The sequence below is a fragment of the Alosa pseudoharengus genome, unplaced genomic scaffold (genome assembly GCF_046254945.1).
Source record: "Alosa pseudoharengus isolate Yale_2024_CS ecotype anadromous, Long Island Sound unplaced genomic scaffold, YU_APseudo_1.1 YU_APseudo_1.1_scf_10, whole genome shotgun sequence".
Lineage (NCBI taxonomy): Eukaryota > Metazoa > Chordata > Actinopteri > Clupeiformes > Clupeidae > Alosa > Alosa pseudoharengus.
The window spans coordinates 7,430,486-7,452,354 of NW_027468565.1; the positions used below are offsets into that span (position 1 = coordinate 7,430,486).

The window sequence follows — 21,869 nt, forward strand, 5'->3', positions numbered from 1 at the left end:
CCTTCTGAGATCCATGGGTATCCAGACTGTAAAATAAAGGAATGCCCCCACTTCTCCAAATGTGCAGATTCACATGATGCTAGATGCTAGAGATGAAGTGCAGACATCTTTTCCATTTCCATAGCATCCCCTTGTATTTCCAATGGAAGCTAACAATGTGTGGGAGTTTAACCATGTGGGGCACGAGGGGTTAAACTGGGATTTCTCTTGCTCTTATGACTGTAATGTCAGGGTTTAAGGGTTTCAACTGCTGAAAAGACAGCTGTCACTTTCCTGTAAGTGTAATTTCAAACAGTATAAACAGATGACAGATACTTAATGGGAATTATTGTATGTTCATGACTGCTTTGGCCTGTATATGAAAGGATGTACTTTGGTCATTTGCTGGGACACTAATGATATACGTCCATCTCCATCAATAGAAGATCTTTACGGATCGAGGGGAGTCTAGCTGGGTTCAGGGACAAACATTTCAGCTGATACTGGGGAAATCAGAGTGGATTTCTGCTGCTGGCTATGCTTGTTGTGGCAAGAGTGGATCAACAATTTCAGAAGTGAAAAAAGATGATCACTGTGTCCAGCATGTCGCTCATCGCTTTCAATTTAACATGACAGCTTACTTCAGCAGACTCTTTAGTGAGGCTTTTAGGCAACCACTTACACAACCTATTGGAATCACAGCAGGGCTGCCAACTTTTCAAAAAACCTTGGAGTGAGATTTGGTGGGGCCAACCAAAATTTTGCTGCGGAAATTTTTGTTTGGCTCATTCAGCATTATACCGTACAGTAAAAAAAACGTACATCAGTGGTTCTCAGGTGTAGGGACCAGGCATGGACGGATTATGAACTTTCGGGCCCCTGGGCCCACATGCATTAAGGGCTCCCCACTAATTGTCGCATATGTGGAAGGGGGGTTTGGGGGTCATCCCCAGAATTTTTTTCATTTGTTTGATGTGATTTCCTGTACTCTGGTGCATTTTGGTAGCTTAGAAATCTAAACACACCCTAGCGGCAGCAAATTACATTTGCTTCCAGGGCTAGTCTAGCAACTCTCCGTTGGCTTGTAAGCTCAAAAAATTCAACTTCTATCAGGCCAATCAAATCGTCTATAGAGTCGTTAGGGGGGCATAACATAATGATTGATGGCAGAGTTGCAACGGTTTGGCTTGAATTCCCTGCTACTTGAAAACAAAGAAGATGGATATTGCTGTTGGCCAACAGTGTGACACGAGTTAAGCTTGTTTTGAGATGGCAAAAGTTTGAACTAGCCAACTAGCTCCGCTGGTGGGAAAACGCATGGGACTCAGTGCTGTCCTATTGCGTGCAGAGGGAATTTGAAAGACAACCGATTATCCCGCCCCTCGGACTGAGCACTGCGAACGGTGAGTGCCCAGACACTACATTTTAATGTGGGTCTGGCTCGTCAGGCTAGCATTTTGGGGATTGCCAATACTAAATTCAATCAGATTCATAACCTACATCCTGATGTGTTGATATTGAGGCAATGATTCCATGCAAAGGCTTGGGCTTCAGGGCCCCCTGACACCTTGGGCCCCTGGGTCTGGCCCGGAAGGCCCGTGCAGTAATCCATCCCTGGGACCAGGGTCCCAGAGTTAAATGAACATTGGTATCAAAGGGATCTAGCCTACTACTACTAGGACCATGGGCGTTGGAGGCATTGTTAAAGTGGGTGGGACATTTCAGAGGGGGGGTATGGGGGTTCTCCCCCAGAAAATCTTTTTTAGACTAGATGCAATTTCCTGAATTCTGGTACATTTTAACAGGTTATTTAGATACTTCTATATAACAAAATAAAGCCAGCCTACGAAATTAATAAAAAAGTAAATCATGCATAATTTAAAAATAACTCAATAGGCTACTTGGCTACGCAATAAGGTTTCCATTACAGCACCGCAGACGTTCAATGAACGCATGAAAGCGGATGGTTTGTTTGAAATCCCGACACTCTTTCAACTACATGGAACGTAATAGTGATCATCAAATACCTCCCCAGATTTCAGTGCCCATCAGTCCCAACATTTAACAATATAATCAAACAGTCCAAAAGTAAATTAAATATCAAACTAAACCGTAAATCCAAAGAAAATGGCAATGAAGCACTAAACAGATGCTGAAAACAGCACTGGTATTTTGCACGGCAAAAGTGAGGGGGTCCAAACTAACAATTTTAAAAAGTGGGTGGGTGTTTTGTAAGAATTTAAGAAATATTTGTATATTTTAACTTTTAAATGCATCAATCAGGTGCACTTTCAAAATAAATTCAGAGGTCAGACTTGCTTATTTTTATGGAAATATTTGTGCTGTAGCCTAAGCTATTTTGCACTTCAGAATTATAACCATGCACACACACAGGTGGAATAGTTATGGTGATATTGCAATAAATTCACAACCACAAAAACATATGCTACATTTCACAGTTCAGAAATGTTCAAAAATGTGTGTATATTTCAGCACTCCATGAAATTATGCAGAAGTGGTCACCTGTGTTATTCAGCTAGTTTATTTAAGATAATATATTGATCATTGTAATGGCCATAGCCTATAGCCTACATGCTATTCCTTTTTCAGGATGTAACCATATCTGCATGATGTGAATGTTTGCATGGCTTATGTCAGGCTTTATATCAATATTTGTGTCTCGTTATTTGATTTTCTTCATATTTTTGCATTAATGTCACTAGGAAGCATGCCAATATAAATATAGTCATTTATCTGTAATGGGATTGGCTGGAACCTGACAATATAAGAACAAAATGTATGTAAGCCTACTGACAAATAGTTTACATTAGAATACATTTTAATTTCGGCCCAATGAGGCTATGTAGAAATGTGTTGCAATTTCAAAACCGGATTACTCAGGAACCACTTATTGCACAGAGGCATGCTATATCCTCGAATTCGGTACGGTTTGCTGTTTATTGTGATATTGGGTTTGCAACGTGTTGTGTGAAGGGTTAGTGAAATATTAAACCGAGAGTAATGGGTGTGCACTGTGTGCAAAATGCAAATATGATTAGCCTAAATTGCACGTTGGTTCAATGTTAATTTTCTCGCGAACCATTTATCACAGCAACTTGGCGCTAATATCATTGGAAAGCTTAGATTCCGCACGTTCACCTGATGTGTGATATCATATGTATAGGTTTAGTTTAGTTGAACCTCATCTGCCAGGTATTTGACCTACCAGGTTGACACTTCAGCGTGAAAAATAGCCTACTCAATAATACTCAAAGCATACCTGAAGCCGGGGAAATGCGGGGGGAATGCGCCTGGGACGGCTTCTGAAGTAGCATCGCAAATGAGAGAAAATTTAGAAAATTCCACAGACAGGGGGTGCACTTGAACCCTCTCACCGTCTCTGAAAGCATAACCGTGGCTCAACAGGTAGATCTATAGATAGGCTAAACTAATTTTTCAGGCATCTGACCGACCGGGCTGACACTTCAGCGTGAGAAATCGGGGGTGTGGCGTGTGAGTGTGTGAAACTAATCAAATGCGTGTGTCTCACGGCCAATGCGTGAGAGTTGGCACCTATGCTCTGAGCTATGTGTGTGAAATCATATAAAATTACAGGGTTGTTTCCGTCAGAACTAGTAGTGTGATAAAGAAGAAAAGATAGACAGAAAATAATACAAATTATATGGGAAGTTCATGCATGCAATGATTTTTTTTATATTCAGCAGTTGTACAAGCAAATTGTTATCTTCATGTTGAAAGTGACTAAGAATGTATAAACCTATAATATACTGTCCACTTTGTTGATTAGCTCTCCTTTGGCTGTTCTGAGGCAACATGTGCACTGACTGTGACAAGGACCTGTCTTGTCTTGTAAAACACAGTTGCTCATTGACTTGAGTTTCCGCAAAACCTGGAAAAACCGGTTCTTACATTGTTAGAATGTGTTGTGTGTGTGTCTGTCTGTTGTTAATGTACGCTAGTGGTTTTGGGTCTCATCAATTCACTCTGGTTAATTCTGTAGTCATTTCTTTATTTATCAAAGATTTTTTTTGTCAGAATTACACTGCATCATAATGTATTCAATTAAGAAATATCCATATTAGAACACATGGGTACCATAGAAACACTTGGAAAGGTCCATAAGCAAAATACATTTAGCAAGTAAGCCTACAAATATACTGTAGGTCACTTTGTCAGTGAAACCTGATGAAGTAGACAACCCTCTCCTACTGAACACTTTCCTCACACATTATACAAATGCAATCACTATCAAACCAAACTGGGCAAGCCTAGTCCAGAGGACAGCCATCTCTGAGATCCTATTGGTGGACGGTGCTCATGGGAACGCCGTCATGGGCCTGCGCGATGAAGTCATTAAGAAGCTTAGGGACATTCTAGCAGATTAGATTTTGCTCTTCTAATCCCTCAGATTACCTCTGCACAACCCCACGGACGGAGCACGTAGCGCAGTATACTTTTCATACATTGACCATTTCTCCTCACTTTCTGTTTCTATCGCGCGCACACACAGTCTTAGTCAAAGGAGAAAGGGATAACTGAAATTGAAAGGTGTGACCGTCTGTTCTCTCTGCCCGGTCCGCAAACCTGGATTAACCTACGTGTCCTCTACCCCCGCAGCTTTTCACAATCGGCGTAGCTGGGGATTCGTGCAAGTTGGCGATGCCCTCGAAGTTCAGCTCTGTGAGAGTCCATGTGGATGAAGGGGTTTAGGAGTTACTACAGGCTGTTGCTGTTGGAGGCAGGGTCTTCACGACGCTAGTTGATCAGGTCAGCTGGTTCACCGCGCAGTCACTTCGCGTCAGTTGGTCAGCTGTGGAGAGCAGCATAGCTCTGCCAGCACGCTACAGGGAGACTCCATAGATGGAGTCCTCTGCTCCGTGTCATGAGATGGAACCTGAACCGGAAGGGGTAACAGAGGCCAAGAGAGTGGACTCCTCGAAGAAACCGACACCGACAGAGCCCTCCCTGGGCACAGGATTGGAGGAGATTCCCGCTGAAGAGGGAAACGCAGACCTAGGGGAGGAGGAGGACGAGGAGGAGGAGGAGGAGGAGGAGGAGGAGGAGGACGAGGAGGAGGACGAGGAGGGTGAAGAGGAGGAGGACGGGGAGGAGGAGGAGGTGGGGATGGAGATGGATGCAGGACAGCAGGTGGGAAAGGGGGAGGCAGAGAGCCACAGCAAGGCAGGCACTGATGAGGCAGAGGAGGAAAAGGAGGAAGACGAGAGAGAAAAGGAAGAGCAGGCCCTGGAGAGAGCGGACGACAGACAAGATGGTGGTGGTGGCATGGAGGAGGCCAACGGGGGCGCTGTGTGCCCTGCCTCCGATGGCGAGGAGTTGCCCACAGAGGAGCAGCGGAAGATGAGGAAGACGTCCAGCTTCTTGAAGACCGTCCGGTTTCGGGACCCCTCGGAGACAGAGCCCGAGGAGAAGAGGGACAGCTCAGTGGAGAATCTGTTTCCCGACTACGAGACAGAGGAATGGACCTCATCCAGCTTTGAGGAGCTGTTCATGGCCCAAGATTGGATCAACATTACAGGTAGGCAAATGATGTGAGTTACTTCACTGAAATAAAGTGAATTGCTTTTTCATGTAAGAGTTGGTTAAGGCATCCCTTTGTCAAAAAATATACAATGCCTACAGTTTATTTACAGCAAATGCAGTGCATTCAATCTAATTTTTTTGCTAATACATAATACATTACAGAATAAATGAGGTTGAGAGGTTAGAGTGACAAGTCATGAAGAAAACCTAAACAAAGATATCCAAACCAGGGTAAAACAACATAGCATGTAAACAATCTGTCCCACGTCGAGACGCTAACCAGATTGGCTGTGTGCATTTTAGGTAAGCTGACACGAGAGAGAGAGAGAGAGAGAGAGAGAGAGAGAGAGAGAGAGAGAGAGCAACTGTCTTCTGTCCCCACTGCTAAGAAGGCTTCTCTTCCCAGAGAAACCCAAGGGTCTGTTCCTCAACAACAAGTAGATTAACCCCCTCCTTCCTCCTCCCCTTCCTCCCCTTCTCCACCCAATGCTTCCCCTCTTGCCTGTTTGCCATTCACAGATGACCGACTGCTGAGGAAGAAAATCCAGGAGCCTGGTGCCGCCGAGGCTCAGGGCCCAGCCTGGGGCCAGGAGGTCACCCTCCGAATGCAGGGCGTCCTGGAGGACCGCATGGTGGTGGAGAAGGACTCCAAGCTGGTGTTTGTCATTGGAGAAGGGGACGTCAACCAGGTGAGGAGTTACTGGGGGCAACCACAGCAGCACCTGAGACAGGGCAGGGAAGGGGAAGGTAGGGCATGTTGGGGGCTGGTGTACCTGCGCGTGATCAGCATACACCTGCTCACTAGATCAGATCGTCCGTTGGGGATGGGGAGAGCACAGTGTAACACAACCACAAGTGACACACAAACGTGTCCCAGGACAGAGTAGCAATGCATAATAGGATGGCATGATTCCATTTTATTTTTATGCTGTCAAGCAAGTCAATTGAATGATGTTGCTGACTTTAGGTTTACAGGTGCCCTGCTATGACCATATCAGTTCAAAGGACAGTGGAAGTGTTGTTTTGTGTGTGTGTGTCCAAGGGGGCACATACAAGATATAATGTTGCAGGTTGTGCAGGGAAATGTATAGGCTAGTACATGAATAATACACAGGAGTGTGGTAAGCCCTAGCTTTGGTACTTTACTCCAAAATGATGTAAGCCTGGAAATATATTTCATTTTGTCAACATAAACTACATACTTGCTCATTGAAAATCAGTGGGACATTTTGGACTATCGTGCCTTACTTTGTTTCAGGCGCTGGAAGAGTGTGCAATATCAATGAGGAAGGAAGAGATCGCATTACTGCTGGCAGACTCTCAGTACACCTACGGTCTTTTAGGAAGGTAAGAGAGTGAAACAAAACAGCCAACTCATTTCCAAAACACAACAACAATCAAACAACTGTCATCAACAGTTATTCAGCAGAAAATAGCCACATTAAATATTCAGTGTCCCCCCTACTTGAGCTTGATGATGGGGGATAGAGAGGAAGGTGTTGCTAATGGCAGATTTTAAAAAGTAATGTGACATCTATCTCCACACTGGGGTGGACAAGGTCCTTTTGTACCTGTTGATGTCAGGGCACACTGCCTGTACCCAGGATCATGGCTAATGAACCGCATAGAGGAGCAGATGGTCTACCCTCACCCCACCCCACCCCCCAGACCAGCACCCCTCCAGTCCACCCCCACAAGCCCCATTCAGGGTCGTCCAGAGGCCCAAGACCTCAGAAACCGTGGACGACGGGCGGCCCTTTAATTACAGCCAATAGGGCGGTTTCGTTCCTGCGGTCTTCCCCCACTCCACCTCCTACAACTCACTCACCGTTAAAGGAGTATTGCAGGCCGAGGGGAGGTGACACGCATTGTTGGTCGTCAATCAGGGTGCCATTAGAGTGTGTGATTTTTTTAACCCTGCTGTTTTTACGCGTCCAGTGTTTGTTCAGCGGAATTCGAGACTGCATGTTGTCAATGGACAGTATGCTGTGAGGCTGCATGCCTGTGGAATATCAGTGTTTCAACGGTGCATATTCCACAGCTGATAACTATTCATTCTGTTGTGTTGCATCTGTAGCATTAAATGTTACATTTGTTCTTTTACTTTCACAACACATAATAAACTGACTATTTTGTGTCAAAAAAAGAAAGTAATTCAGTGCATCAGTAATGCCCTTTCAAAGCCAGCATCTGAGAGAATATCAGGTTTGAACTTGCACAACAGATTGGCCATGGTGAAGATTGCTTTATCAGGCTATATCTAAGCGTCAGCAGCTGGAGTCAGTTCACAGGTGGTTTACAACATGCATCCATCAAAACACACTGATGCTCTGTCTGGGAAAGCTGACCACAAATCGCCTTTTTTCAGCAGCTTGATTTGGGAGATAATATCAGTCTCTAAGGCTACAGTTGTGGAATAAGTTAAATGGGAAATGTAGTTTTTTGACCTGTGATGAACTGAGGAGGAGACAGGGGGAGGGTTTGTGTTATGCCTTAGCTGAACTTGTCTGTTTTTCTACTGTCATGTCAAGGCCAGGGTGGGTGTTCTACCGCGTTTGTGCGTATGAGTGTATGAATGTGTGTGTGCATGTGTGCATATGTGTGTGTGTGTGTGTGTGTGTGTGTGTGTGTGTGTGTGTGTGTGTGTGTGTGTGTGTGAGAGAGAGAGTGGCGTGTTATGGTTCCAGTACACAAAGTCTCCTGTTGTTCAAGGACTTGTTTGTGCAGTGACTCTGGAGTCGGGGATTGGACCCCAGAGTGGAGCTAGTGTTTTCTTGATGCAGTGCGGTGTACATGCATGTCTGTTTGCATCTGTGTATACTGTATGTGTGTATGTGTGTGCGTGTTATGTGCATGTGTGTGTGTGTGTGTGTGCCTATATACTGTATATATATTTTTGTTTTTCTTTATTTTAAATATACGTGTAAGAGGGAGAGTGGGAGAGCAAACAACAGGGAGAGAGTGAGAAAGAGATAGAGAGAGAGAGATAGAGAGAGAGAGAGAGAGAGAGAGAGAGAGAGAGACAGACAGACAGCGCTGGGACGTACTAGCCCATTGCTCCTTCTCTGGTCCTGCTCTAAGTCCCTTCTCGTGGGAGTAGGCTGTGTTGAGAGAGGCAGATAGAAGCAGAGTTAATTGTTGTTTTTATGCTGTTGATTATTAGAGCTGTGTGTGCCAGAGTCAAATTTAGCTTCTCCCCAAAGGTAGATCCCACTGGCACCTGGCCAGCTCTAAAAGGGGGACAGCAAAGCCACTTTGACACACTCTTCTCTTTCTCTCATGTTATATATACATTGATACACTTAAAAGCTGAAAGCACTAAGGATAGTCATCGATATTCAGTACAATTAAATTAACACAGGACATTTACCGATGCCCCCCCCCCTCACACTCACACACACACACACACACACGCATCCACACACATACACACACACCTAGGCTAAATAATTAATACCTAAAATCAAGGGTTTGAACCGGTTCATGGACCAGAAACTTTTGCCATTTTGCTAGGAACAAAAACAAAACCAGAAACGTTATGATTTTTTTATGTTGCAGAACAGAAACAATTTTTTTAAAATAGTGGTAACCGGCTCTTTTTTTGTTCCTGGGAAGGTTTGTGTCTTCAATGAAATGGTAAGGGTCACCTCATGTCATTCAATGAATGCATGAAGAGTGCAGACAGACAGAGTTTGCCACTAGCAGGCAATCAAAAGGCCTATTAAGTCTCCAAATTTCAAGGATTTCATGTCACCTGTTTTCCCGTGACGAACATTGTTGGAAAAAGCAGTTAAGGCTACAGCTTTAATTTATTTGGAAAAACGTAATAGTCCTCATTTTGGCATTTAGACAATGGGAAGGCATCAAAGAATCCAATGAAAACAGTACTGAGCAGTCATTATACATCAAAAAATGTAAAACACAGTGTTCAGGGAAGCTCATATAGCTGGAGATTTCCATTGTTTACAATACAGTAAATGCATTTTGCATCTAAAAACAAAACAAAGCAAAAAGATTTTATAATTTTTGTAAATTCAACATTAACTGTAGGAAATTGAGGATTGAGACAGGCATTTCAGTAGGCCTACTGTAAATAATAAGTACATTGCAGTCTACAGCCTAGAATGCACTCTGAATGCCTCACTGATGGTTTCTGTCCATTGTTGATATGAACCTGCACTATTCAACAACCTGTTTACACTCGGAACTAGCCTATATTGGTTGTGTCATCATTTGAAACAAGTGTGATCAATTTTGAGTAGTTCTGTGCTCTGTTTGTATTTACCTTTTGTCGCTTGTGGTTACCATTATGTATGACAAGTGCATCACAATGAAAATGTGTCTTATTGCATGAGAATGTGTTTAGAGTTTTGCAAAATGAGTCTGTGAGATCTGCAAATCGTGTTGTATGTGAAAACTGTTTAAGGTTTTGCCAAAAGGGGGATCGATTCAAGAAGTATATTCAGGCAACTGAGAATTTGGTTCAGAGAATGGAGTTAAGTGTGTTGGCAATTGTGAAAAACTGTATTATCTTAATAATCAACTAGCAGACAGGGGAGTGAGAGGAGGCTAGAGAAAGAGAGAGAGAGAGAGAAATAGTTAGTTTTGAGTGTGGAAGGAGAGTGAGTGGCAGTATTAAAGTAAGAGGGACAAAGGCAGACAGACAGAGATACAAAATGGAGAGAGCCAGGCAGAGGTAGATTGATTCGAAAAGCTCATCTAATCTGTCCTCAGTGAATGCTGCATGCATTGATTGAGCTCTGCCGGTTGGCAGCAGACCTCAGCCTGTGCCGTCTCCCTCGAGAGCCCTTCACAGCTTCTTGTTTGAGTGCTCTGTTGCCTCCAGACTGAGGCCTACTGGATGCCAGTGAGTGGGTGGCAGGCCAGCTCACCCAGGCCATGCACCTAATAGACATGTCAGGAGAGTCTCATTAGCTGGAGACAACTGCACTAGGACGCCAAGGCCTGCAGCTCACAATGGGCCTGGATATTAAATACCCTGAAAGCTCATAATTCTCTGCCATTGAACACCAGAGACAGAATTGGCAGGGTGCTGCTTTGGATGCACCGCGCAGCTATAATGCACTTTTGCGTCAGCCTGTCAGATGAGTCAGAACAGAGCAGAACCAGCATAGCGTGACGCAACACGAGCGGTGACTTTGTCTCTGGAAGCCTCGGGAGGCAGCAGGGGCAGTCCAAACACGTTGTGGCGCAGCTTGAGCATTTCCGAGAACCAACCGCATCAGCTGGAGCCCCTCAGTCAACACCTAGTGACCATTAATCGACAGCATCTGCGGACAACCACTCAAGTCCAAGACCAACAGAGAGGAAAAGAGAGAGAGAGAGAGAGGGGGAGAGAAAGAGAGAGTGAGGTATGAGGGATATTGCTACTTGCAGGTCCAAAGTAAACACCATTAAGCCCCACATGCGGCAGAGAGAACCTGGAAGACAGTGACTGAAGAGGGGTAATGAGACAACCATGGAGTTTGGTCAATATGAGCTCATCAGAATGGCTGGCAACAAATACAAGGTATCCAGTGGAGAAGGGGGGGGGGGGGGGGGGGGGCTGGGGGTGCTTGGTGCCATGCAGGCAATAAGCATGGTCAAAAATAGGAGGCAGGAAAAGCCAGGGCAAAGACTTGGTTCAAAGCACTCATCTATGTTTTCACTTTTGTTGATGTGGTGAAATACCTGGAGACATTTCACACAATGGTTCCCTTAACATAATGAATACATAGGCTACAGTTATGAGTGATGCATAACGTAAATGAATGAAGTGTTCACTTCAGCAATTAATATTACTCCATGCTTGTGACAGCTGAGGCTAATGGCTTTAACATGTTTACATGAAAAAACAATGTTGATGACTAGGATCCTTAGCGCAAAACATAATGTAATGTGTAGCATTACTTAACGTACACCAACCATAAACATTTAACAAGAGCATTTATGCTTTGTGAACATGTGATAATGTGTTGCTTGAAGTGGGCCAGGGAGAGATGGATTGTGATTCCACTTTCCTGTAGGGCTGGCTGGAGCGCGGATAGCGACATGATGTGTCATTGTTTGCTTTCAGCATAGATGGGTTTACAGTAAGAGTAGCTAACATTCCTGGTCCCTCTCTGCGCCCCTTCAGACCCACAGATGCAGACGCGTACTGTAATGTATTTGGTATTTAACTTCTCCATTACAGCAGTGCTGGGGAATCTGTGTGTATCGTCTGTGCGTATCGCACCAGCTATCCCACAAATGAGCCAGAAGTGTCTCTTTTCTTTTTATGTGTCTCCACCCACCTTTGTCTCTCTATCTCTCCGTGCACCCACCCCCTCCTCCGAGACCTAAGGCTTTATCTGCATGGGAGTTCTTATTCTTCACCTCCCAGGAAGAGCAACAGAGGATGTATGGGTGACCTGCAGATGAGCAAGTGACAGAGAATGAAGTGTTGCCCATGTATGGGTGAGTGAGTGTGTGTGAGTGTGTGTGAGAGAGAGAGGGATTGAGGCAGAACTTTTATGTTTGTGTGTGTGTTTGTGTGTGTGTGTGTATGTGTGTATGTGTGTGTGTGTGTGTGTACGTGTGTGTGTGTACCTGTATGTGTACGTGTGTGTGCGTACGCGTGCGTGCATGTGTGTGTGTGTCTGTGTGTGTGTGTGTGTGTGTGTGTGTGTGTGGTTATGTTTCTGTTTCCTGTAGCTAAAGTTCGAATGAACAGCAGTCATTACCAGAATGGACCAGAGTAGGCAGGAACTCATTTTCTTTGGCAGAGATAACAAGTGCAATGAAGCATGGCAAAAAAACTAGAGCATGCATCTACTTTGATGTAGAGACGTGGCCTTTAATGTAATGAACTATTCTCATGAGATTACCTCAAACCGCTAATAACAATAGCAACAAAATAAATGCAAATCGTGTTGGAGTTAGTGGCAGGAAATAGACAACATAATCAGGGCAGAAATCAAACTAAATGAAACTACCATTGAAGCCATGGAACCTGTGTCCCACTGCCAAAGCTAGAGTAATTGAATTATGACCAGAGGCACTGAACACATCATTAACACAGGTGCTTGTCATTATTGAGAAGCTGAAAGAGTGGTGAGGAAATGAGCAATAAAAGGATATTTGGCCTCACTCTGACCTCTGAGCAGCAGTCACTCGTGTCAGGTGGTCAGAGCCGGACAGACAACAAAGTATCGTAAAGGGTGGGGTCACTGCTGTTTTTTTTTATTTCACAAAAAAAGATAGAGGGCAAAGGGCAGTAGGGTATGGTAGGGTAGGGTGACAACCACTTACTTATTACCCCCCTCATTGTTTTACTTGCGAGGAGGCCTATCTCATTACAGCACAGTTTCCCCCTGTGAGTCTTAAGTTAACTGGAAACAAACAATGAATTAGGAATGGGCCTCTGAGAGCCGCCGCCATATGGGCTGCACAGTCCAGCCAGCTCTCATGGCCAACCAGAGCGCCAGCTACTCTGCTTAAAGCAACACCAAAGAGTTTTTTGGACCTTAAAATAATGTTTCCAAAATTGTTTCAGTGGTTCATCAACTTGTAACATGGTGAACGGCTCTTCTGCATTCGCTTCGCAGCCCTCTATCGGCTATAACCGCGCTATGTAAGTTTGCCAGATCGGGTAGCGGATCTGTAGTTCGATGGAATGAGACATAAGAAACTATAAATTTGACTTGCGTTTGATGTCGCAATACATCGTACTTTCATAAATCATGCAACATATTCTACCTTTACTGTGGACATTGTTATTTGCAAAGCCGGTGCTGGATAAACATAGCGTGCGTGCGACAGAGGGAAAGTTCTTTGGTGTTGCTTTAAACTTCGGTGTGTCGTCATCGTCTTGCTGTCCCCCCCCAGTTCTGTGATTGGTTCCTTTGTTGAGGTCAAAACGAAGTCCATGGAATCCAAGCTGCCTATCAGTGGGAATAAAATCACGCGCGTAAGGCAGCATGGGAAAACCCAGGCTAGAAAGTCTATGGACTTGTTATTAAAATATATTCCCAGTAGTCCTAGGCCTGTATGTGTCAGCGATAACTCTTATAGCTAACAAAACAACTATTACCCAACCCAGCACTTGGCCCAGGTTCTCCTGTCACATGAACACAATGCTTTCTGACTGATGTGATTGATTAGCATGTTGACTGTAAAAAAAGCCACAATGTTACGACGAGCTGACAGTGTTTTTCATGACACATATATGAATCTGTGTGGAAATGAATTTGGAGAATTCAACAGTGTGTCTGTGCTGTCATCATTGCCAGTCATGTCTGTTCTGTTTGTTTACTCTGAGCGAGAGTTGACACTGGCACACACCCCCAGGTTGAGCCCGGGGAGCACTACACCTTGAGTCAGTGTCAGCGTTTTTTGAAGCAGTGAGACGGTTGCTGTGGGCGATTTGGTTTGGGTGTGTGCCAAGAGGAGTGAATGTGTGTGAAGTGAAGTGATGTGTCCGAGGGCATGACAGATCACACACTCATACAGGCTTAATCACACACACAAATGCACACACACACACACACACACACACACACACACACTCATAAATACACACATACACAAAAACACACAAACACACACACACACACACAAACATTACAGTTTTCAGTGTGTACACATATTAATGCAATAACACTCCCATGTATGTTTGTAGTTTATCTGTTTGAATGTACAGAAAAGTATTCTTGTGAAGAAACTTTGTTCCCACAATCTGTACAATTAGTTTTGTTCCTAAGAAATCCTATTTTGTAGCAATGTCCTGCTCCCAGCCATGGAGAAAGCTGAGTCAGTGAACGATTGATGAGATCCATGACCACTGGTACTTTTGGTACTTACACTGCATTATTAACATGTTGAGGTTGAAAAGTAACATTATCATGTACCAAGGCCGTAGTCATGATGTCAACATTGGGGGGGACCAAATCTGTGGTGGGGTCTGAGGGACCCCCAAACAGAATTTCAATACATTTCCTACCATGCAAAAATATTATTAAAAATCACAAACAAGTCGTTAGTTAGGTCAGTCAATTAGGGTATTCCAAACTTTTGATGGACATAGGCATGGGATGGATGGATTATGAAACCCTGGGCACAGATGCCCCCCGCCCCCCCTTCAGATAGAGGGGTCCTGAGGCATTCTCCCACGGAAGATTTTTTTATTTTTAAAAAAATGACCCACCAGATGACTTCTGGTGAGTTTTGTGAAAAGAGAAGGGTGGAGAAGAAGCAACTTCACACAGAGGCTTGGGCTTCAGGGCCCCCTGAGCTCTTGGGCCCAGTAAGCCCATTCAGTAATCCATCCCTGGACCCGTGACTCCATTTGTGTTCAAAATGTATACTTTAAAAGAAATTACAAACTAGAGTATCTTATGATAACCTCTATATTACACAGAATGTGGTTCTTTGACTTATTACTTACACCTGAAGATTAAACTAAGGCTAAGACTCATAGGTTTGGCCTAATAAGATTTTGTCTTTTAATTTAGATTTTATTATGCTGGCGGCTAATCACACAATTTTAACAGTTTGAAAGGGACAGGATTCAGGAATAGGCTACTAAGACAGGCCCCTCTTCTGTCTGACTCACTTCATGTTACCCCTGTATGCATTATAGACTGGCTTCTGACAGAAATTACGTTTTGTGCCAACATGTAGAAACACTAGGCCTACTACAGCCTTTAATTGGTGAATGGAGGTCCAAATTCCTTTCTTTGGTTATTGTCCGCGATTCACATTAACTGTAGGCTATCATCACATTGTAAACGTTTTTTCCAACTTGTGTGCTGTCGCCACATTTGATCACGTTTTACCTGCATGGATGCGCGATTGAGTGCGCATCTAAATAATATGCAAGATGCAACAATAATTTCTAAGAGGCCTATAAACGGTAATTTCTGGCATTACTACTAGCATATGAATGCATTATTTATGTTGAAAGACGTGAAATAAATGACACAGGATTGCACAAATTCATCATTTAAAATAAAACGTTTCACTTTCGCTATCATTACAAGAATAGGCTACAATATGGAACATGTTCCCTTTCAGTCTGATCGGCTCCAAACATGTATGGGATTTCCTTAGCCTGTGCTACACCTTTCCAATAAGTTTTGTGAAAATTGTACCGGTAGCTTTTGCGATATTGTTGACAGCCCTACCTCACCGCAGTAGGGTGCAGTAAATGGAAGCTTTTGATAGCGCACGCCACTAACGAAAAACGGAAAATCACCAGGACAAACCACTCAGGGATGTAGGGTACTCTGGAACCATAGGTCACTAATTTGTGCGTTAGTTACGTTTGATTACATTTCTGATGCGTGTTGGTTTCCTGTAGGCCTAGTATAGCGCTTTATTCTTTCTTTCTTTTTCTATGTACGTATATTGGGGGGGACATTTTGGTCATATTTGAATATTGGGGGGGACACGTCCCCCTCAATGTCTATGGTGACTACGGCCCTGTCATGTACCGGAGCTAGAACCATCAACTCCCAGGCCACTGCTGACTGTAACAATGAACCCGGTTCTGTTCTGGCCTGAATATGGCCCAGACCCGGCTGCTTCCCAGGTGGTTTACTGTAACACTGACAGTTGCCATCTGGGGGAAGTTGTTGACGGATTTGCCCAAACTGTTGCAGCTATCTTTTCAGATTTTCCCACCAGCAACAGAGCAAGGGAGAAAGCTCTCTTTTTTACAACTGAGACACACAGTAACGAGACAATTTTTTTAATCTTGGAAGGCATCCATTTCAAAATTAACCCCTTTCAACTAAAGCTGAAGAAATATGTGGGGATTGGTCGAGTAGGTTGAGGACAGTGGGGGACTGTTTTGACAGGAGTGTTTGAAAAGGTGAGAGTTGGCCTGTGGTTGCCATCTGTTTGTGTTCGAGTCCGTCCAAGTGAGCACGGGAGTTGCATGAGTCTTTCCTGTGACGCATGTAAGCTCAAAACACGTACGCACAGGCAGGCCACCACGGTGGAAGAGAGGGATAGAGAGAGTGGGAGAGAGAGAGATAGACAATGACAGAGGGGAGGGTTTCAATTCATTTGCATGCTTCATGTGCATTCATGAAAACTTGTCAAAGAAAAAGGCAAGTCTGTGCTCGTGTCCATCGTCTGTGTTGTGTGGATCAGAGATGGGCACTTTCCTAATCCAACAAGTTGGAGTGAACAGATGTGGGTTCATAACTTTAGGGTGTAATTGTAACAAAGTAAGCAAGTCTCAACAAACCCAATATTGCTATCAATAACAATCTTAGTTGAATTTTACCCTAATCCACCCCCTTCTAGAAAATTGTTTTCTTATTTGCAGGAACGATTTCCTATTTGAATGCAGAAAACACAGAAAAGATTTGAATATATCCCAATTCCTGAGAGAGAGAGAGGGTGAGAAAGAGAGAGGGTGAGAAAGAGAGAGGGTGAGAAAGAGAGAGGGTGAGAAAGAGAGAGGGTAAAGAAGGAAAAAAGAGAGAGAAGAGAGAAAAGGTCGGTGAGGCAACGAGGAGTGAGTGCGGAGAAGTGACTCAGCTGTGCTGACGACATGCCAGAAAGGTCAACCGTAAGGGCTGACGGGAAATAACCCTGAAAGCATTCCACCCTCACGAGTCCACAAAACCAACCACTCGCCATTTGGTCAGCCTGAGGGAACTCAGCACGGGTCAGAGGAGGCTGTGTAGGTTGATGTCACTTCCTCTATACACCCCCCCCACACACACACACGTTCGTCCATCAGTGTTGATTTCAATATTGATATCCTAGTGGGTGGAGGAGAGGAAATGGGGGGGGGATGTGAAGTTTGACTAATCAGAGACTGACCAGCGATGACGGGCAGGTCTGAATAACTTGAAATGTCAGAGGAAATATCACGGCAGCATGATAACAACAGAGGCGTGTAGTATCTGCCATGTGCGAGGTATGGAAGACAATCAGAATCCGTCTGACTCAATGACATTCCATTTAGGAATTAGTGTGAGCCTTGGACGCTCCTCATAATGTTACCGACAGTCTGAATCACTGAACCGCAGAAAAGCAGATATAGACACACGCACATGCTCTTAAACACTCACATACACACACCAGAAAAATGTATGTGAAGGTGCACACACACACACACACACACACACACACACACACACACACACACACACAGAGAGAGACACACACATACACACAATATTTTAACAAAGGCATGCATAACACACACTCATTCAAACACACTCACACACAAAGATCAAGGAACTGATAATGAGAAATGTGTACAGGCGTCAGCTATGCCACCATGCTGGTGATTCATTTCATCCCATAATGCAATGTCACCATACAAAACAGGCTGCCCACAACCTTTAATATCAAGCAGGGCAGGGACAACTGATAGGAAAATAAAAGGTCTTGTAACCTCTAACAATAATCATATATTTGCATTTGTGTTATGTTAGGCAGTTGGTTAGTTAAGATCTGCAATTGTGACTAAGTTGGAAAGGTCTGAAGCTCTGATGAAATTCCTGGTGCCCTCTCTCTCTCTTTACACACACCATTATCACAACCCAGTGCCTGATGCTTCCCCTGCTGTTAAAACAAAGCATTTACAGCCAAGGCTCATCTTATCTAAAGCATCAGCAGTCGACCCATGTAACATGACACTGCCCACAACGTACTTCTGCTTCAAGCTTTGCAATATGGAGTCAAAATAGGGTCTTTAATATTGAGACATAATATTTCTACAGGTACATCTTTTTTTCACACATGTACTAAAATATATTTCTACATTAGGTACGAAATGTCTTTGCACATGCAGAACTCCTTTTGCACAGCTGCAAAACTTTATTACACATGTGAACATCTTTTCACAAGCTCTCAATATTAAAGACCCTATTTTGACTCCATATTGCAACGTCCCATGCACAGAAATGTTGCAGATTATTGTTTGAAAATATGAATAATGAAATTCAGTCTTTAAAAACAAATACTGCACTGTTTAAACAAATGTGTTGTCCCTATCTGGACACAGAGATGTGTTAAAAAAAACAATGCAAGTTTTGTTATTTTCAGAACATGTTGTGTAACAAATAGAAAAAGGAAACAACACAAACTGTGTTGTCCCTATCTGGACACAGAGATGTGTTAGAAAGTTGTGTTGTTTTCAACACATTTGTTTTAAGAGTGTTGAAAACAACACAAGATATGTAAGATAATAATGACAACACAAAACAACACAAGATATGTAAGATAATAATGACAACACAAAACAACACAAGATATGTAAGATAATAATGACAACACAAAACAACACAAGATGGTGACCATGGTGGTCTCACCAATAAGCAGTTCATTTTGCCTGTAGTTAAATTCCAGCTCCTCAACCAAGATGACACGTAGGAGGAAGATATTATTTTATAACAGCACCTATAAAAGAAATCATAGTGTTTCCGTGAACTCCTTCATTTTCTTTGTCAGTCAATAAAGCACATGTTTATGTAACTTAGCTGGCTTTTCATTGTTTAGGCTCCAGGTTGCACAGAGCTTATTTGCCCCTGGATGCGGTCCAGGAATAAAGTTGTGCCAACTCCTCTCACACAGAGTCGATCTAAACAAGCTCTGCATACATCCATGGCCAATGTCACTCTGCAAAAACATGCAGAGATCTGGAGGAACCTAACACACTCATACCTTCTGTCAAAACAGTGTGTAACTCAAGCTCAGATGAAAGAGAGTGTTTGTGCATGAATGACCAAAGCAGAACAACCACCACCCAAATGGAGAGTTTAGTTTTTTTTCTGTTGTCATTGTGTGTATTTGTGTGTGCAGGGCCTACCATGCTTTGCGTATAGTTTGGACATGTGGTAGACTTGCAGTCCACAGCGTGACCTACCTGCCCTAGAAAGGGAACGTGTATCAACACACGCATGCGTGGCACCTCTTGCGTACACACTATCTCTCTATTTCTCTCTCTCTCTCTCTCTCCACCCACCTGCTCCCATCTTTTTCCTGCTTCACTCTGCTGTGTCTATGTCCACTCTACTGCCAAGAAGTGACATGGGTCGTTCGTTGATGTGTTTCTAGTCTAGAACTTGTAGGCTTGTACGGGAAATTGGTTTAAGGTTATTAGTAAGTACAGTAAGCAATTGTATTTATACAGCATATTTATAAGTGCTTCACCATAACAATGGTTTTGTCCTCCACTAACAGATACAATACATGCATACAGTTCCACACTATAATATACTGTCCTTTCCTCCATTTGTAGTAGTTTAATGTGCAGCTCAAACTTACTCCCATGTAGCTCATGCTTCTGCGCACACACACACACACACACACACACACACACACACACACACACACACACTTGCTCTCTCCATGTGACTTATCAACTATTTATTCATTCACAGAGAGGTAAAAACTCGCCACTCTTACACAACTCAAGGCTCACCGCCCCCAGTGTCTGGTGGTAAAATACAGAGATAAAACAAATAATAAAGAACATGTCTTAAACATTTACAGTGTATTGCCAAATACTCCTGTTGGGGTCAGTGAAATGAGGCCATGGATTTAACCGTTGTGCATTTAGGGAGGCTTCTGAAATGTCCATTAAATGAAAAGACCACATATTGCATGACTTCTCCACTGCATGAGTTCAAGGTGACCTAACTACCGGACCACACATGCTGCAAGTAAGCATGGGTGTAGAAGTCTGTTATAAGCCCTGAAATTGACAGTTTAAACAGAGCAAAGGTGCCTTATTCCTGCAATATGAGAGGCCGTGCCTGTTGTCCTGGGATCTGTGTTTTCTTAGCTGGTCTCAATACTAGCTGTTGCTCTCCATATAACTCAGTCAGAGAGTGTTTTAGTGAAGGCTCTTATTCTGCCTGCACATAAGCCTAATTCACGTGATCACGGAGAAGCAAGAGGCATGAGTCAAATTCATACATTCATTCAAATTCATTCATTCAACGAGGATATCGAAAATGTCCTGCAGCCCAGGGGCTCGCCTGCCATAATCAGACCTCAGGCAGACGCACTTGTGATAACACAGGCATAGTTGCCGAGCAACATGTAAACACACCCACTCTCTCTGTCTGTTCTGCTCCATTTGTGACAATGAGCAAACCGCAGAGTAGGGATGGAGAGAGAGAGAGAGAGAGAGAGAGAGAGGCACACAGTTGATGAGATGGATGATGCTCCACTGCTGTCCTGACTCACCTGTGTGTGTGTGTGTGTGCACGCTCTTGTGACTGCAGGGAGTGCGTCACTCTCTGAACCCCCTTTAACAGCGTGGCAGTGCGGTGCAACCAATTTAAGCTGGCGGCAGGGCATCTGCCACTGAGGGGGGAGGGGGGGGGGCAGCAGACTCGTGGCAGAGAAGTAATGTCCCCATGAACACACACACACAAACACACACACACACACACAGAGGCACCCACAAGGCTTCCCACAGACACACACCCCTGCTGTCTCCGAGTGGCGTGGGGTTCTGACTCACACAGCTGCGTCATGCTTACGTCACTGCCTTCTCTGCATGCCCCCATCTGTAGGGGTCTCAGCTCCTTTGTGTGTGTGTGTGTGTGTGTGTGTGTGTGTGTGTGTGTGTGTGTGTGTGTGTGTGGAAGGAGTGACGTACCTGTGCTCACACACCGATTACTCCTTCAAAGGGGCTTTTCATCTCCATTTCCGTTTCCTTCTCCATCCACGCCTGCAACTATGCACACATTACCTTTAAATGCACTGGGAGATCAATAGTGACCAGACAGATCACATATATCAGTGCCACTGGTCATCAATAAAGTAATATTGATGGGAAAATGCTGAGTAACACATTGTATTATCACTAGATGCTAGGGGTGTAACGGTACACAGAAGTCACGGTTCGGTTCATACCTCGGTTCGGACATCACGGTTCGGTACGAGTTCGGTACAATGGAGGGAAAAGCAAAACAAAAATGCAGAAAGCATTTTTTTTTGTACATGTCTCAGGCTGTACCACCTAGTGTCATACAGTCTCTTCCCTGAGCCATCTGCAACAGCCTGAAGTGTGTAAGATGTAGGCTAAACAGTACAAGTACCCAGACTCCATCTGTAACTTGTAAACAAAATAAGACAATCAGCTATAAAACTGAAAATAGGCCTACAGCATCTCTTATTTCTGAAAGTGCAAATTACATAGAAAAATGATTTTTAAAAATCCACTTAAGCAAGACCTTCAACATCTGTGTTTAGTTGTATATGGAAGGGTCTACAATTTGCCTCAATATTTTTTTTATTGTGTGTAAAGTAATAATCTAGCCTACTAACTGTGAAAATATCACACTATTTTGCCTTTTTTTTAAAAACGA

At 43.8% G+C, this 21,869-nt stretch overlaps 1 protein-coding gene across 1 annotated transcript in view; it reads left to right on the forward strand.

The window, feature by feature from the left end:
- The first annotated feature begins 5,130 nt into the window (after positions 1 to 5,130).
- fkbp16 (FKBP prolyl isomerase 16) overlaps positions 5,131 to 21,869 on the forward strand; it is a 39,019-nt gene continuing 22,280 nt past the window's right edge. The window contains exons 1-3 of the mRNA XM_076272605.1: positions 5,131 to 5,536; positions 6,061 to 6,230; positions 6,800 to 6,888. Coding sequence (XP_076128720.1) covers positions 5,131 to 5,536; positions 6,061 to 6,230; positions 6,800 to 6,888 — 665 coding nt within the window. The remainder of the gene's footprint in view (positions 5,537 to 6,060; positions 6,231 to 6,799; positions 6,889 to 21,869) is intronic.